Genomic DNA, 17,441 nt, shown 5'->3' on the forward strand with positions numbered 1-17,441 from the left:
AAATAAATTCTCAGCAGTGGTTATACCCTCCTAATGCTGGAGACATAAGTGAGGTACAATGCCATGTAAAAGCTTATCCCCAAAGAGGTGTCGCTCTGCGGTACGCCATTCGGACTCAGCTATAAAAAGAGGCCCTTACCATTGAGCTTAAACTTGAATCGGACAGCATTTAGTGATATGTGAGAGAAGTTTGCCCCTGTTCCTTAATGGAATGTTTACGGGCGAATTTACATATCCAAATCTGCAACGATTTGATTTATTTGTTATCCCCAATAACTACATCAATTAGAAGTATCTGTACAAATTTTCAAGCGGCTAGCTTTACACGTTCGACCGCTATCGTGATTTCCCCAGACGGACGGGCGGAGAGACGAACAGACGGACAAGTCTTGATCAATTTGGATTGTCAAGTATATATATACTATTGGGTTGCCCAAAAAGTAATTGCGGATTTTTTAAAAGAAAGTAAATGCATTTTTAATAAAACTTTGAATGAACCTTAATCAAATATATAATTGTCATTTTGTTCGATAACCTTGTGCCATCTTCCTGGCAAATTTAGTATTCCACGCTCATATAACTTCTGGCCTTTATCTGCAAAAAACTGAACCAAGTGCGATTTTATAGCCTCATCATTGCCGAAAGTTTTACCATTTAAGGAGTTCTGCAAAGATCGAAATAAATGGTAGTCTGATGGTGCAAGGTCAGGGCTATATGGTGGATGCATCAAAAGTTCCCAGCCAAGCTCACTCAGTTTTTGGCGAGTGACCAAAGATGTGTGCGGTCTAGCGTTGTCCTGGTGGAATATGACATCTTTACGATTGACCAATTCTGGTCGCTTCTCCTTGATGGCTGTATTCAATTTGTCCAATTGTTGCCAGTAAACATCCGAATTAATCGTCTGGTTTCTTGGAAGCAGCTCAAAATATACCACACCCTTCCAATCCCACCAAACAGACAGCATAACCTTCTTTTGGTGGATATCAGCCTTTGAAGTGGTTTAAGCTGGTTCACCATGCTTGGACCATGATCGTTTTCGACCAACGTTATTGTAAACAATCCATTTGTCATCTCCAGTTATGATTCGTTTTAAAAACGGATCGAATTCATAGCGTTTAAGGTGCATATCACAAGCGTTGATTCGGTTTGTTAAATGAATTTCTTTCAATACATGTGGTACCCATATTAAAATTGACGCCAAACAAACAAATGTAAACAAAATTTCGCGCACTTTTTTTCTAAAGCAAGCTAAAAGTAACAGCTGATAACTGACAGAAGAAAGAATGCAATTACAGAGTCACAAGCCATTGAAAAAATTTGTCAACGCCGACTATATGAAAAATCCGCAATTACTTTTTGGGCAACCCAATATATTTATTGCAAATCAACAGTTCGATGGGTTATTCTATGGTAGTGGGTATAAAAACAAAATAGCCAATACCCACCAGCCTCGTTGTATGTCTTTCATCCTTTAAATTTGACTCCAGACTCCGCATCTCTTATAACATGGTTTTGAAAGTACATAACGAACACACTAAACAAAGCATTTAATATGGATCTGCACTCAGAAATTAAGCTTATCGTAAATACGTATTAATGAGAAAATATACGTTAGTTCATGATCTTTACTCACGTGTAATAAAAAATTTTTCAAGGGTTAGAAAATTAATTTGGTATAAAAAAAGACTAACTTATTATGAGTATAGATGAAATAGTTTATAACTCGTGTGATGTTAGTAGTCACGAACAGTCTTGCGGTGTAAAAAGGAAATTAACGCCTTCTCTGAGGATGGCAAAATCCGCATCGTTTGGGTGCCGGGCCATAACGGAGTAAGGGGAAATGAAAGGGCAGACGATTTGGCGCTGAAGGCCAGTGGACTGCCGTCAATAAACTTGGTTAACCCGAAGCCTTTCAGGTCGACGCAGTCCGAGTTAAGGGAGTGGGCGTTGAATCCGCATGTAACATTGTGGAACAGCGAAACCGTCGGTAGGACGGCGAACATCCTATGGGGGGATCCAGATAGTGAGAAGACGAGGCTATTACTGAATGAAAGCAAGAAGGAGGTCAGTATAGCCATTGGTATCATAACGCTGCACATAGGACTACGAGCTCACTTATGTGAAATCGGTGCGGCAAGTGATATCATGTGTAGGGCATGCGGGGAAGATTATGAGACATTGGAGCATTTCCTTTGTCATTGCCCGGCTTTTGTGTCTAACAGATACCGGCACTTAGGTGGAGAAACAATACCAGACATGCATCCACCTTATGGGAGTTGTATTGAAAACAATTAAGGATTTTGTAAGTAGCACTGAATTTCTAACTTTAAATTTTCTTTTTGGAGGTTACTTTATAGTTTTGAGAGCGCACAACAAACCGATTACTGGCTTAGGTGTATGTCCATAGTGGCATGGGGCGGATTAATATCTGCATCCTCTTTTCAACCTAAACTAACCTAACCTAGTAGTTTTGCTTAACCAAATTTCTTTGGCATAAACAAGCACCTTTTTAAACATGGGTAAAAGTATATTAAGGTCGACGATACCTGTTCTGAAACTTATTACTGAATCAACTATTTAAAAATATTTGGAATTTTAGTTCAATGTTTATAATTTCCATTTCTTGAGTTCACAATAACATACTCCGAAATAAGAATAACTAAATAGCTGCAACTTAGTGTTAAACTTAAATTTAAACTGTGGCATTAAATTTTTTTTTTTTTTTGGATAATAAAAATCATTTTCCTGGTTCGAGACTCGAACTCGGGACCTTTTGTAGAATCACATGCTCTGTGCCACAAAAGCTTCTACGCAATTCATCTCCAAATGTTATTTTAAGTTATGCGCACTTTCACTGGTGATAACATTGTGACTGTAAACAGAATATGTCGAACCTAGACAAAAGAGCATACCCTTCTTTGATGAAAAAGAGTGAGAAAATGTTTTGCTTTTGCATTGTTAGGAAATATTGAAATAGGAAAATAGCGTCAGATTCAAACAATAGTGATGTGGATGAATGCCTATAGCGTCTGCTTTGTAAACAGAAGTTTCTTAATTAAACTCTCGGTTGCGACAAAAGGTAGAGATTTATTTAATTTATAATTAAAAAATGTTTCATTAAAAATGTGTCTTCTTCAAATCAGTTGAGCTACTTATAGCGTGGAGGTCGGAGACGGATTAACATAGGTAATTAAGATGTGCCCGCCAATCTCCAATTGGATGCTCCGAAAAATTCGGAAATAACGATTCTTTCAATACTTTTACGTTTCAGTTTCAATGCTCGTTAGTTCATATTTTACGTGGGGGAATATAAGAGTGAACTAATGCTATGTAAAAACAATTTCGTATCAGTTATGAAATTACTTCCTTAGCGCCATAGGAAGTTCAATATTTCCCAAATGAAGTGCATTTTAACTATTGTTAAGGTTCAACATTTTTTGAGTGTAGGAAAAACCGGAAATAAAAATAGCAATTTAAATTATTTATTAATTAATTAAATCAATTTAAAAAAAAGTCTTAAAAAAATCTAACAAAAAGGTGCGTCCTTCAATATTTAGGCTTAAAAAGTAACGAATTTTTAAAAAATAAGAAATCTAGCTTTTGTCCTTACACGGAAATCCTAAGTTTAATGCTTCTGCAAAACTAAAAGCCTAGACTCTCGATTTGTTTATTTTTCCAACAATTTGTAAAAATATACCCGTATAGCATGTTCTTAAAAACCCTCAATATATAAGTTAGCATCTTTTTTTCGGCAACGGAGAAGGCGTGAACAAAATTAAACATGGAAGACTTTCTATCATGAAAAGTGATACTGTTGTGATAATAGAATATCCGTGATTTGTTGTTATGCATCCGCGTACTATGCAATGTTTGCAGCCGGCGACTGCATCGTCGTTCGTCGAGCGACGACTTTATTGACTACGCGTCAAGTAATTAACACAGCATGCGATTACTTGCCACTGTTTACATACACAGCTCAAGTGGCGTGAAAATGGGTGCAGAGTTAGAGAGGGTAAGAGCAGAAGAAACGCAAAGAGGTTTGTCACTAGAAAAACCACACAATATGTTTCATTTTAAGAGACGATAATTTCTTTCAGATTTTTATACCCATCACCGAAAGATGTGGGTTTATTCATTTATCGATTCAAATACCGGAAATGGATATTTCGATGCAACACATCGAAATATCCATTTCCGACCCTATAAAGAGTATATATTCTTGATCGCCGTAAAAATCTGAGACGATCTAGCCATGTCTGTCTGTCAGTTGAAATCACGCTACAGTCTTTAAAAATAGTGATATTGAGCTGAAACTTTGCATAGATTCTCATTTTGTCCATAGGCAGATTAACTTTGAAGATGAGCTATATCGGACTATATCTTGATATAGCCCCCATATAGACCGATTTAAGGTATTAGGCCTATAAAAGCTACATTTATTACCCGATTTTGTTGAAATTTGGGACAGTGAGTTGTGTTAGGCCCCTCGACACCCTTCTTCAATTTGGCCTAGATCGGTCTGATTTGGATATAGCGGCCATATAGACGGATCTATCAATTTAAGGTTTTGGACCCATAAAAGGCACATTTATTGTCCGATGTCGCTGAAATTTGGGACAGTGTGTTGTGTTAAGCCCTTCGACATCCTTCTTCAATTTGGCCTAGATCGGTCTGATTTGGATATAGCGGCTATATAGACTGATCTATCGATTTAAGGTTTTGGACCCATAAAAGTCACATTTATTGTCCAATGTCGCCGAAATTTTGGGACAATGAGTTGTGTTAGCCACTTCGACATCCCTATTCAATTTGGCCAGATCAGTTCAGATTTGGATATAGCTGTCATATAGAGCGATCTCCCGATTTAAAGTCTAGGCCCCATAAAAGGCGCATTTATAATCCGATTTCGCTATTATTTGACACAGTGACTTGTGTTAGGCTTTTTGACATCCGTATCCGTAGTTCAGGCCAGTCTATATTTGGATATAGCTACCAAAAAGACCAATATTTTGTTCTACAAAATTGAACAATGACTTGTACTTATTAGACTACTCAATGTCCGTGCCGAATTCGGTTCAAATCGAAACATATTTCGACAAAGCTGCTATGGGGGCATAAATTGTGCCTTTTTCTCCGGATTATGACGAAAGGTAGTTTACATATATACCCGAGGTGGTGGGTATCCAAAGTTCGGCCCGGCCGAACTTGATGTCTTTTTACTTGTTTCAGTATGTATTGTTGTGCCTACCTCTTATATAACCCGATGTAAAAATTTTATAAGGTCAGATCCAATTTTATCTGCTATCAATTATTTTTACATACAATAAGATAATTTGGGATCAAATTTCACTGGGATATTTAAATTTGTTAGTAAAACTGCATTTTTCGTTTGTTTCTCTTTCGAGACGAGCTCAATGCTCGGAGATACAAATGGAAAAGGAAAGCCGAAGATAGCAACACACACAAACCACTATGAGACGCGCTTCGTCTTTGGTTAGAAGACTTCAAGAGCTGTGAGATGGTATGTTGTATTTGAATCGTATTAATAGCGAAAACGCATCTATGATATAATTACCACATTAACCACGCTCGACAACCTGGTCTATTAGCTGTACTTTTTGCGCAAAGCATGTATTTTTGTCTAATGACAGACTTTCTTTCTGTGGCAAATTACACTTCTTCCGTACTACACATGATTTTTTGCATCTGTTGGAAGTTGTAGTGATGGCTTCAAACGCTAGACAACGGCAACGGCTCTCGCTGTTGCTCCGTGTGCCCAGGTTCGAATGCCGAATTTTTTATTTTTCAAGTCTTTTGCCTGTTAGAACGAAGATCATTAAATTTTCTCTTTCGAGACGAGCTCAATGATCAGAGATGCAAATGAAAAAGGAAAGCCAAAGATAGCAACACACACCAACCACTATGGGACGCGCTTCGTCTTTGGTTAGAAGACTTTTCAACCATATTAGGTGTGATGTCTTCAAGGGCATTTATTTATGGTCATAACTCTGAAACATCCAGGATTTAATGCCTAAAATTTACCACGAAATTATCATTTTTTTAATCAAATACAAACACTTTGAACACATTTTAGGCTGACTAGTGTAGGTGGTAGAAGACAAAAAAACTTCTCCTGCAACTCATTGATGAACAGAAATGGGAAACATCACCGCCAATCGCGGCAAGGGATAGCTATAAGCACCACACAGGCTGGAAATTTGTGGCCCAATCTGTGTGGTGTTCGTCGCTGCCCCGAGAAGCTTAGCTAGAGAGCTACTGGGCGCGTCCATAGATTGCGGATGGTAAAATGCTCCATATGGAGTAGCTGCAAAGGCAGTCGCGAACAGCCAGCGGTATCGAGCGGAGAGTCTCAGTGTGAGGCCGGGAGGCACCTGCTCTTGCATAAATACTGAGATGTCTGACAAACCGTCTGGCACGGCTATCCTTGAAGGAAATCCATATCCATGCAGCGAATGGTAGGTAATTTTTAAACAAATTTCCATCGACGATGCACATATATGTTTAAGTTTATGATTATGAATTAAAAAAAAAAACTTTTTTTTTTAATATCTTAATACAATCCCCCACTTAAGATGTAATGTAAACAAACAAAGAAAGCGTAGAGTATGCGCATGCGCAGCATCTTCGCTTCATTATCAAACACGTTTTTGAAATGCATATTTCCAATAAGATTATAACCACTTGTTAGCAGCTACCAATGGAATTGGATCTTACAAGTGGAGTGTAATTGTTTACACCAAATACGCCTTCTTCTCACAGCATGATTAGCGTGTTGAAAATCGAAAAGGCAAAGCATTTTCAAATTCTTGATATTGCCGATTATGCTGGTGGCCGGCTACAGGCATTTCATTTTCGCAATAAAGTGAACATTTGCCTAAGCTATGAAGAAAGTTGCCAATCTATCTTCACGAAAGTCTGGCTATCTGTCTTGGTGTCGGCTTAAAGTCATCTGCCTAGCACAAATGTCACATGTGGGTTATTTATCTTCATAATGTCTAATATTTTGTGCGTATATTAGACTGCCAGTTAGCCAGCGAGCCAACCGAAAACCGGCACAATTATTGACCCTCTTCTCTAGTTTCTCCGTCTGTGTGTCTGTAGACATTTCAATTTTACTTTTTTTGTTTGTTTTTATGCCTGTGCTTTCCTCCACTACCACGAAACTAGTGAAAATCAACATAGAACCTTAACCGTGAACGGTGGACGGTGGACGACGAACGCAACTTTTTACGTAGTCCGTCACGCAAATATAGTTTACGTTCCGTACAGAACATGCATGAAATTATTATTGCTCTGCCATTTTATCCGGACACTGAAGTACAATCGCAAAACAAACGAATGATTCAGTAATGAGTAATGTCATGCGGCGCAAGATAAAATTCTTTTAAAATTGCGACCAGTATCTACACTTCATAATTAACTTTGTGAAAAATCAATAAAAAAAAAACAACTTAAGGAAGAAAAAAAAAATAATAATTTTGACATGAATTAAAATCTAACAATAAACCAGTAAGGAAAGGCAAAAGTCAGACGGTGCCGACAGTATAATACCCTACACCTACCCTATACCCAATTCTGAACAAATTACGAATCCGTACCAATTTTCGAGCAAATATGTTCAAACTGTAGTAACTACGGTTGACAAATGACAACATTATTGGAAATTGGCCAAAATCTGACAAACATATATATGGGAGCTACATGTAAATCTGAACTGATTTGGACCAAACTACTTGGAAGTTGTGGTAGTCATCGAGGAAAGCATTGTGGAAAATGTGAGCAATGTTGGTAAATAAATGTTCTTGCAGGGCGCTAGAATTGAAAATTGGGCTATATACAGATATGGCAGGTATGTCTAAATCTGAACCTATTTCGACCAAGCTGTAGAAGCGAAAATCGGGCGGTGTGCAGCCATATATAAATCTGAACCGATTCCTATGAAATTCACCAGTAATATTAAGAGTCATAACAAAATCGTTCGTGGCAAATTTCAAGGGAATCGGTTGATTAATGAGCACTTTTTATTGCAAAGTTTCTCAAAATCGGACGAACATAGTGTATTGGGAAGATTGGTCAATAAATAAACTTGCAGTGGCATTAGGAGTGAAAATGGGGATATATATCCAAATCTGAACCGATTTCTATGAAATTCACCAATAATGTCGAGAGTCATGAGAAAATCCCTCCTGTCAAATGGCCACATTATGGCAATATAAGTCCAAATCGAACAATGGGAATTATATCGAAATCTGAGCCGATTTTTTCCCAATTTCAATAGGCTTCTTCTCTCGGATGATTAACATGCACAGACGGACATAGCTAAATCGAATCATCGAATCCCTTCCTTCTGGGTGTAAAAAACAAATGCACAAAGTTCTTGTCTGTTATTCCCACCGACATAAGATGCAAAATGCAAATTTTGCCCATGAACATCCCACTAAGGAACATGGGCAAACTTCTCACATATCAATGAGTGCAGTCAGATTCAAGTTAAAGCTCAATGATAAGGGACCTCCTTTTTACAGCCGAATCCAAACGGCGTGCCGCAGTACAAAATCTCTTTGGGAAAAAGTTTTTACATGGCATACTACCTCACAAATGTTGCCAGCATCGCCAGAATTCGAACCCAGGCGTTCAGCGCAGTGGCCTCCTATCAACATAAGATGGCGGTATACCAATCTAGTCACTCTGTTTTTATCATTGATCTACAACCCTATAAGGTACAAACACATAGCGTTCTTGTTATCAATGTAGGTCGTTGGGGATTTCAATGGGTGTTCACTTATAACCGGGGATCCGAAGCGGGTACCGTTTTTTCCGCTCCTTCTCTGGCAAAAATTTTTCCGCTCCGGCAATTTTTTTTCGCTCCGCTCGGCTACACCCTCTGCTCCCGATACTTTTAAATTGACTATTTATTTTTCAATGGGTGGTCACTTATAACCGGGGATCCGGAGCGGGTACCGTTTTTTCCGCTCCTTCTCAGGCAAAAATTTTTCCGCTCCGGCAATTTTTTTTCGCTCCGCTCGGCTACACCCTCTGCTCCCGATACTTTTAAATTGACTATTTATTTTTAAATTTTATCCTAATACAAACCGTGCCCTATAAATTGATATATTGCAACATACAACTCTGATTATATGTATTCTTGATCGCCGTCTATATCGGGCTTTATCTTTAAAAAACCGATCTCTCTAATTGAATTCTTGAGCCTCTAGAGGGCACAATACTTATCCGATTTGGTTGAAATTTTGCAAAACGATTTTATTTTATTTTATGACATACAAAATTTTTGTAAAGTAAAGTCTCAATCGGTCTATAACTGTTTATAGCCCGCATATAAACCTCTCTCCTGATTGTACTTCTTGAGCCACTAGAGAGCTCACACCTTTCCGATTTGGTTGAAATTTTGCATAATTTCTCCTATGACCTCCAACTGCCGTATAACCCGACCTCCCGATTTCACGTCCTAAGCGTGTACAGGGCGCAATTATTATGTGGTTTGACTGAAATTTTCCATAATGAGATCTCCTTTAACCTATAACCTCCAACATTTTACTTTTTAAGCACATACCGGAAATAATTCCTAGCCAAATTAAAAAAAAAAACCCAGTCGAACTCACTGCTTTAAATTTCAGCGAAACAGGAAATTACGATTTTTTATTGGCTTAAGACCCTAAATCGGTCTATATGGAATCTATATCCAAATTTGGTCCGATCTGGGCTATGTTCAGTTCGGACAATGAGAGGCCTGGTGCAAATCACTGTCCGTCTGCATAGTTGGTTCGGATCCTTACCCCTTAGAAGTATTATAACATCGTCGGCGTAGGAGACAGGTTCAAACCCCTCCTCAGACATCCAAAATAGGTTATTTATGGTTGTCACCCATAGAGTGGCAATAAAATGCCGCCTATGGCGTGCCTTGTGCCACTTTCTCCCTTATGTTTACGTCATGGTACCCACAATTTGCCCCCTTATGTTAATGTTTGAAGATTATTTAATGCAAATGTTGACCGTGACTGCGCCTCAAATGGTCAACCCGCTTAGTTCAATTTTTGGCATACTTTTTTCAACATTTCGGCCGGTATCTCACGAATAAATGCTTCAATGTTGTCTTCCGATGCGTCAATTGAACCGGGCTTGTCTGTATAGACATGAGCTTCAACATAGCGAAACAAAAAATAGTCTAAAGGCGTTAAATCGCACGATCTAGGCGGCCAATTGACCGGTCCCGAACGTGAAATAAAATGTTGAACGAACTCGCCTCTCAATAAGTCTATTGTTATGCGTGCTGTGTGGCATGTGGCACCCTCTTGTTGAAACCACATGTCATGCAAGTCAAGCTCTTGCATTTTGGCAAAAAAAAAATTTGGATCTCATCTCACAGTAGTGCTCACCATTCACAGTTACGTTACGATTCGCATCATCTTTGAAGAAGTACGGTCCAATGATGCCACCAGCCCATAAACCGCCCCAAACTGTGACTTTTTCTGGATGCATTGGTAGTTCTTGCATGCTTCTGGCTGATCTTTCACTCTAAATTCGACAATTCTGCTTTTTCACGTACCCATTGAGCCAAAAATGAGCTTCGTCGTAAAATGGAAGAAGCGCGCGTTGCACTCTCTTAACATATCACAAATTTTGATAATAAAATTCAATAATTTGCAAGCGTTGTTTTTTTGCAAGACGAATCTTGGGTAAATTATAGGCCAAACTGAAGATGTTTGGCAGTGAAACAAAACACGAAACGTGCGTGTTGTTGCCAAAAAGATAATAGCTAAAAAATCAACCTTTTTAAGACAAGCATGAGACAAGAAATAAAATTAGTCAGAACGGCCTGAAATTAGAAGACTGTCAGGTAATAATTATGATTTATCAAGAAAGAGCATAGATACCATCAAACGGTAAAATCAATTTTAAAACTTGAGTCTCCAAATTCCTGTTTTCCTATCCACATCTCTATATGGGGCTTCTTATAATTATGCATCTTAAAGGCAGAAAGACAATAGAATTTAAATGTTCAGAGAATATTCGAATGCCAGCTCCTCACTAAATGGGGGCTTTGTAAATGGAGAACAAGCGACCAAAACAAATCTAAACAAGAAATGTTATGAATTATTTCAACGTCTTCGGACATTAACATTACAATTTAGTGTTATTAACTTTTAGAAATGAATGCGAAATCCAATGGAGAAGGCAACCAGCAACAAGCCATTCATCTACTGTGATACAAACAAAACAAAATTCTATTTTCAATCCCCAATGACGATTGCCAATGGAAACAGACACAGAACCCGAATAAAGAACTTAGTGAGTGCCAGTGATCTTAAGCAAGTAATCGGATACAAACATGTGAATATGTAGGAATGAATGTGGACGAGAGGAACGCTAACCGACAGCGTCCAACCAGTGGCTGGCTGGCCGGTTATATTGTTGGCCAACAATTCGTCGCCGCGCTCTAACCATTGTACTTCGCTCTGTGTAAGGGGTTCTCCTAACATGGAAAACGTGGTAAACACACCAGTCAACCAACTTCTTGTATGGGTAGAAAATATTCTTGTTGTTGCTGTTGTCCAGAGTTTTTAAAAATCTTAACTTGAACACTTTGTATGTTTTTTTTTATTATTCTTTGTAATTTTTTTTTTCTGAAGATTTGTTCTTTTTTTCCTCTGACGATTTTTTGCTCAATTTGTCGTTGGACAGGTTCTACGAGTTTTATGTAAATTTTGTTTAATAGCCAATATCAGAGATACATCAATACGAGTATGTATCCACGTACATATGTCCACATTAAGGTATTTATAATCGTTGATTTGTATGCTTTTAAATACATATGTATATACGTATGTACATAGTACATAAACCTTTATTTGTTGTACATATAGATACCATATGTATTGAACAATCTCTGTGTTATAGCCAATTTTTCAATCTCCTTACAGATTTACACAATATATGGGGAACTCTTTGAAACCCATCATGTATTTAACATTGAATAAGCCCCATAGTAAATATCTTTGTTGATAAATCATAAGGACACACTTTTTAAGAGGTTGATACAATCGCGAGAGTCCCAATACCCACAACACGGGATGCCATTTAGCCCCACACGGGCTGGAACTTTGAGCTCCGATCTGTGTGGTGTTCATCGTTATCACGAGAAGCTTAGCTGGCAACTACCGGGCGCGTCCAGTGTAATACCACATTCGGGGCAACTGAAATTGCAGTCGCGGACTACTGAGTGCCTATGATGCTCCATATGACAAGGCGAGTAATTGGCGCCTTTAAATAACCAATGGCCATCACGTTCCCGCGGCGATCGGTCCTATGGAATAGAATGAGCTTGCTCACCTTGAAGAGTACCGCTACCTCCACATGCGAATGTCGCTTCAACGACAACAATTAACAATGTTTTATGATGTTGTTGTTGTAGCAGTTTGTTGTGTTCAACAAACAGATTCAAGCAGACGAAAGATATCTGCTTGAATCTGTTGAGGGTCCAGATCCAGGAACACTGCGACTAAGATAAGGATGAGTCCAAAGGGATCTGGGTCTGAGTCGAGTTGGTCTGGCTGGGCAGTTAAACAGGTGACGTGTATCGTGCGGTCCCTGGTTACAATCGGGACATACATCTTGCACGTTTGCATCAATCCTAGCTCTGTGGGAATTGAGGCGGCTGCATCTACCGGAACGTAATTGAGCCAGAACTACTTTGGTTTGCCGGGGGAGGTCAATTCTTCAGGTGCAACTGGAGCCGGTCGTTGTCCTAGGACCACATTCACCCGGTAGCTATTCACCGCATCTTCTACCGTGTATGCATGAATGTAGTCTAGACCTGCTTGATAAGCCACTCGATTTAAAGGTTCTCTCTTGTAGCGCTGAACCTCATGCTCTAGACCATGTGGATCTGCCTTAAGGCTTCTGGGCGGTGGATATCTATCCACAAAATGATGATTGAGATGGTCTCTGCGACAACAGCCCAAAAGATAGAGCTTAGACAGCATGTCGTTATGTTTTCGAAATGGCAAGACCTTTGTCTCCTGATGGAGGTGATCCACGTGAGAACTGAGGAGACAGCCCGTCGCAGTTCGGAGGGCAGCATTCTGACAGATCTGAATATACGAGACCAGCACTCAGCACCCCAAGTGCTGGTGGCAAGTGACCTTGTTTCTACTTTTGACATTATCGCAAATTGCTGTGTTATGTGAGGAGAATTTGTAAGAGGGAGTCAAATGTGACACCAAGTATTTTAGGACACTTAATGGTAGGAATTGTCACTCCGTCCACCATCGCTCCCTACACACCTCATGCGTGTATGTAGTGAACAATGTGTCTGAAGATTTAGTGGCAGATATCTTAAAATTTCTTGCAGCAAAATAAGAGGCAAGTTCGTTTAAGTTGAAGTTTAACCTATCGCAGATGTCATCAATGGGTGGGGGCCTGATGCCGTCCACATATGATACGATCTCTATGCCGTCTGGATGGGGTGGAATGGGGGACAGGTAGATGTTAAACAGTGCCGGAGATATCACGCCGCCTTGGAGAACTCCCTGTTTCACTCTACGGTGTTTCAATTTCTTATCCCTAAATTCCACAAATGACTGGCAACCACACAGATAATTAGCGAACCAGCGTTTCAAACCTGGCTGGAGGGACGTATTGGCGATGTCCTCAAAGATTTTGGCATGGCTGACCGTGTCAAATGCCTTCGATAGGTCCAGTGCCACGAGAACCATCCTACTACATGGCCTGGGCTATTGAAGCCACGGCAAAGGTGTGCGGTGATGGCATGCAAAGCTGTTGTTGTGCTATGCAGTCTTCGGAATCCATATTGATGGGCGAATGGAAATTCTCCTACGAAGTTTGGAAAGAGTAATGCCTCAAGCGTCTTTTCTACTGGTAAGAGAAGAGGGGTCGGTCTGTACGACCACCCCAAACTCGAGTCCTTTCCAGGCTTTAGTAGCGGGATCACTCAGCCCATTTTCCAGACATCGGGAACTATAAGAATGTTCAAAGACAGGTTGATGTACTCAACTCCAGGTAAATCCAGATTCTTCAGCATCAGTGTAGAGATTCTGCCGGGGCCCAACGTCTTGGATGAATTGGCGCCACGGATGACATTCATAACTTTGCCCACAGTAAATTGTGATAGCTGCCATCGCCTCGGAGACCACGAATACCTCGAATGGCTCTCCTCCTTGCCCCATCACTCTCGGGATGCACAATAAATTGACGGTTGAAAAACCTGGCGCATCTCTTCGAATCAGTCACGGTTATTTCGCCAAAAGTGACTGAGGTCCTGTCATACCGCCTACCGGGGTTCGAGAGTGACTTAACAGCAGACCACTGCTTGCCTAACCTGGTGCCTTACATTGCTCCAAGTGTTCCAGTCACAAATCCCGCTTATGTCACATAGTCCGACGACGGGTATGGCTATGTTCGCACAGCACCTTGCGACATATCCAGTATGACTTTACTCCCTTAGTGAAGTGAGGCCAGAGCAAGATCGGAAATGTACCCACTCCATGCGCCGATTACACCTCACCGACACCGAACGATGATGGAGGCGGTTCTGGGAAACCGAACAGAACCAGGATACGGGGTTCTTTTCAATCCCGGAGAAGGCACTGCGGGATGTGCCTCTCCCATGAGAAAAAAAAAAACGCAGACTGAGGCGGCAGCCCTTGCCGATGACGGTTCCGGCTGCCATGGGATTGTGCTGGACTAGTGACTTTACCTTGTACAAATTTGCCTATAACTTAACCGAGGCGCAAGAATTAACAAGTCCGCATTTGGCTCTGAACGTCTGGTTTCAAATACTGGCGAGAACCTTAGAAAAAAAGTCAATGATGATTATCCCCTCACCAATGCTAAGGACATTTGTGAGGTATTCAGCCCTGTAAAACTACTTTACTTGGCGTCGGTCTGACGCACGCCGTTTGAATACAATAAAAATTAGGTCCCTTGTCATTGACCTTAAATATGAATCGAACAGCACTAATATATATGAGAGAAGTATCTACAAGATTTCAATGGAATGATCATTGATCAGAGCTGTTGTCTTTATGTGTTTATGTGTTTGTCCATTAAACGAAACAAATTAAAATGGGCCTGTTTTATTTTAGTGCCATGCCATGCACGTTATGTTTTATCGGACGCTGTTGTTGTTGTAGCCACATGCCTATATGTGGAGGTGGCGATCCTCATCTAGCTCCTATAGGTGAGCAAGCTCGTTCCGGTCCAAAGGGCCGATCGCCGCGAGAACATCATTAAAAGGCGCCACCAACTCGCATTGTTATATCGAGCATCATAGGCACTCAGTATTTATGCAAGAGCCGGCACCACCCGACCGCTCACTGAGACTCTCCGCTCTATACCGCTGATTGTCCGCGACTGCAATTGCAGCTACTCCGCAAACTGTGGACGCTAAGCTTCTCGCGATAACAATGTACACCACACAGATCGGAGCTTAAAGTTCCAATCTGTGCGGTGTTCATAGTTATCCCGTGCCGGGATGTTTTATTGTTGTTGCTACTGTCAATGCTACAATCGATAGATGTCGATATTATGCGATAACATTCAAATAAAAGCGTCCCTCTGCAACGTTGCTTTAGGGCCGGAACTATGTTCGTTTTTCACAGTTGAAAATACATGATTTTCGCGTTTACTTTTTTTAAGCACTACAAAAATCTCGATGGTTACATAAGGCAAATGCAAATCTGCTCATGAACCTTCCATTAAGGAACAGGTGCAAACTTCTCACATTTCAATGAGTGCTGTCCGATTCAAGTTTAAGCTCAATGATAAGGGGCCTCCTTTTTATAGCCGAGTACGAACGGCGTGCCGCAGTGCGAGAGAAGTTTTTACATGGCTGCCATACCAAATGGTAAAAGACCTCACAAATATCGCCAGCATAAGTAGGGGAAAACCACTGCTGAAAAAATGTCTAATGTTCATGCCAGGATCCGTACACAGGCGTTCAGCGGCATAGGCGAACATGCTAACCCCTGCGCTATGGCGGCCTCCTATAACCTCCTTTCATTAAATTTTCTTTATTAGTAATGTCCTACCATATGAAATCAGCAAGTTTCTTTGGGCTCAAAATCTATTTCGTAGAAAAAACAATCGCGAAAAGTAAACATAGGATTAAATTTTAGTGTTATATAGCAGAGAGAAAAGAGATGACATATAAGATGGAATAACTCACCCATAATTCAGTACCCCAACTCATGTTGGAATTCTCTGCCGTCTCCTCCGCCAGCTTTGCGAGTTGTTAATCTAATCCAAGAACGAAAAACTTTTAAAAGCTTTGATGTTTCGCTGACTTAAGTCGATTTCGAATCAGAAACTTTGTATTCCTTTTTAAATCTGTTATTACTTTATTTTATCTGCCGTGCAATTTTTTAATAAAATACCACCAAAATGGCAACACTGCCATCGATTTCACAGCAAAAAAAGGCGTTCTCGTTCGTAGTTCGTTTTAACTATTTATCGAAGCAGTCGAAGGGAGTAATTAAAACAAACGAAAATTAATAAAGTGATATTCTTAAGAAGGATTTGAACTAAATTCACATAAAATTAAAATATACACATTTTTGTTGTATAGCAAAAAACATATTTTAACTAACTGGCATCGCACAAACACACTTGCATATTAACCCGTGCATACACAGACGAAAGATAAAAAGTGGAAGAAATGATTAATAAATAATAAAACCGAATGCTAGAATACAAACAACAAAGAGATACGAAGAGAGCAGATGGAACAGCACAAACAATTGGTCAAGCAAAGGGAGGGTATTCGGAGACAGGTAAATAAATGATGTCTAGGCGGTAGCAGATAATTACTGCTAGGTAGAAGGAACAAAATAGACGCAGGTAAAAAAATTTTACATTTTACAGAGAGAATGCATACGCAAAAATAAACATTAAAAAATTACGAAAATATAACGCATATATGTAGCTGCTTAGAAGTTCTAGCAAGGAATGCATATAATTCTCAAGGATTGTTGTCAAAATATTGTCTGCGTAGGATTGCATCCGATTTAAATAGAAACTCTCCGAATAATAATGTGGTAAAGGCGCATCTTGCTTGTCCCAATCCCCACTGATAATGTTCTCTTCTGCTCGCTCACTCTCTCTGTCTCTCTTTCATTGTGCTCTTGACGTCAAATACACTGGCGTTGCGAATTGAAATCCGAGGAGTATTTCTAATGGCATCGGGTGGGCTCCACCGACAACAACAAAACACATAAGAAATTGCACAATTCCACCACAAATAATGATATGCTCCTTATATACATATTATTAATATTTATTTCACTTATATGCCACACAGCTTAAGTTTTCTTCTGCTTCCATTTATTTTATTACATTAGGTTGCTCACACATATGCAAAAAATATTTATCTCTTCTGGCATTGT

At 39.8% G+C, this 17,441-nt stretch overlaps 1 protein-coding gene and 1 long non-coding RNA gene across 12 annotated transcripts in view; one reads left to right on the forward strand and one right to left on the reverse strand.

Annotated features, from left to right (window-relative positions):
- Nucleotides 1-17,441, reverse strand: part of LOC106092065 (formin-binding protein 1-like) — a 365,714-nt gene that overhangs the window by 347,677 nt on the left and 596 nt on the right. For all 11 annotated transcript variants that reach the window (XM_059370763.1, XM_059370759.1, XM_059370762.1 and 8 more), the window contains exon 2: nucleotides 16,226-16,502. In XM_059370763.1, coding sequence (XP_059226746.1) covers nucleotides 16,226-16,249 — 24 coding nt within the window. In that variant the 5' untranslated portion in view covers nucleotides 16,250-16,502. The remainder of the gene's footprint in view (nucleotides 1-16,225; nucleotides 16,503-17,441) is intronic.
- On the forward strand, nucleotides 10,922-11,923 carry LOC106082385 (uncharacterized). Its single transcript, XR_001220494.2, has 2 exons — nucleotides 10,922-11,125; nucleotides 11,188-11,923. It is a non-coding gene; the product is annotated as an uncharacterized LOC106082385 (long non-coding RNA).

The sequence above is a fragment of the Stomoxys calcitrans genome, chromosome 1, assembly GCF_963082655.1.
Source record: "Stomoxys calcitrans chromosome 1, idStoCalc2.1, whole genome shotgun sequence".
Classification (NCBI taxonomy): domain Eukaryota; kingdom Metazoa; phylum Arthropoda; class Insecta; order Diptera; family Muscidae; genus Stomoxys; species Stomoxys calcitrans.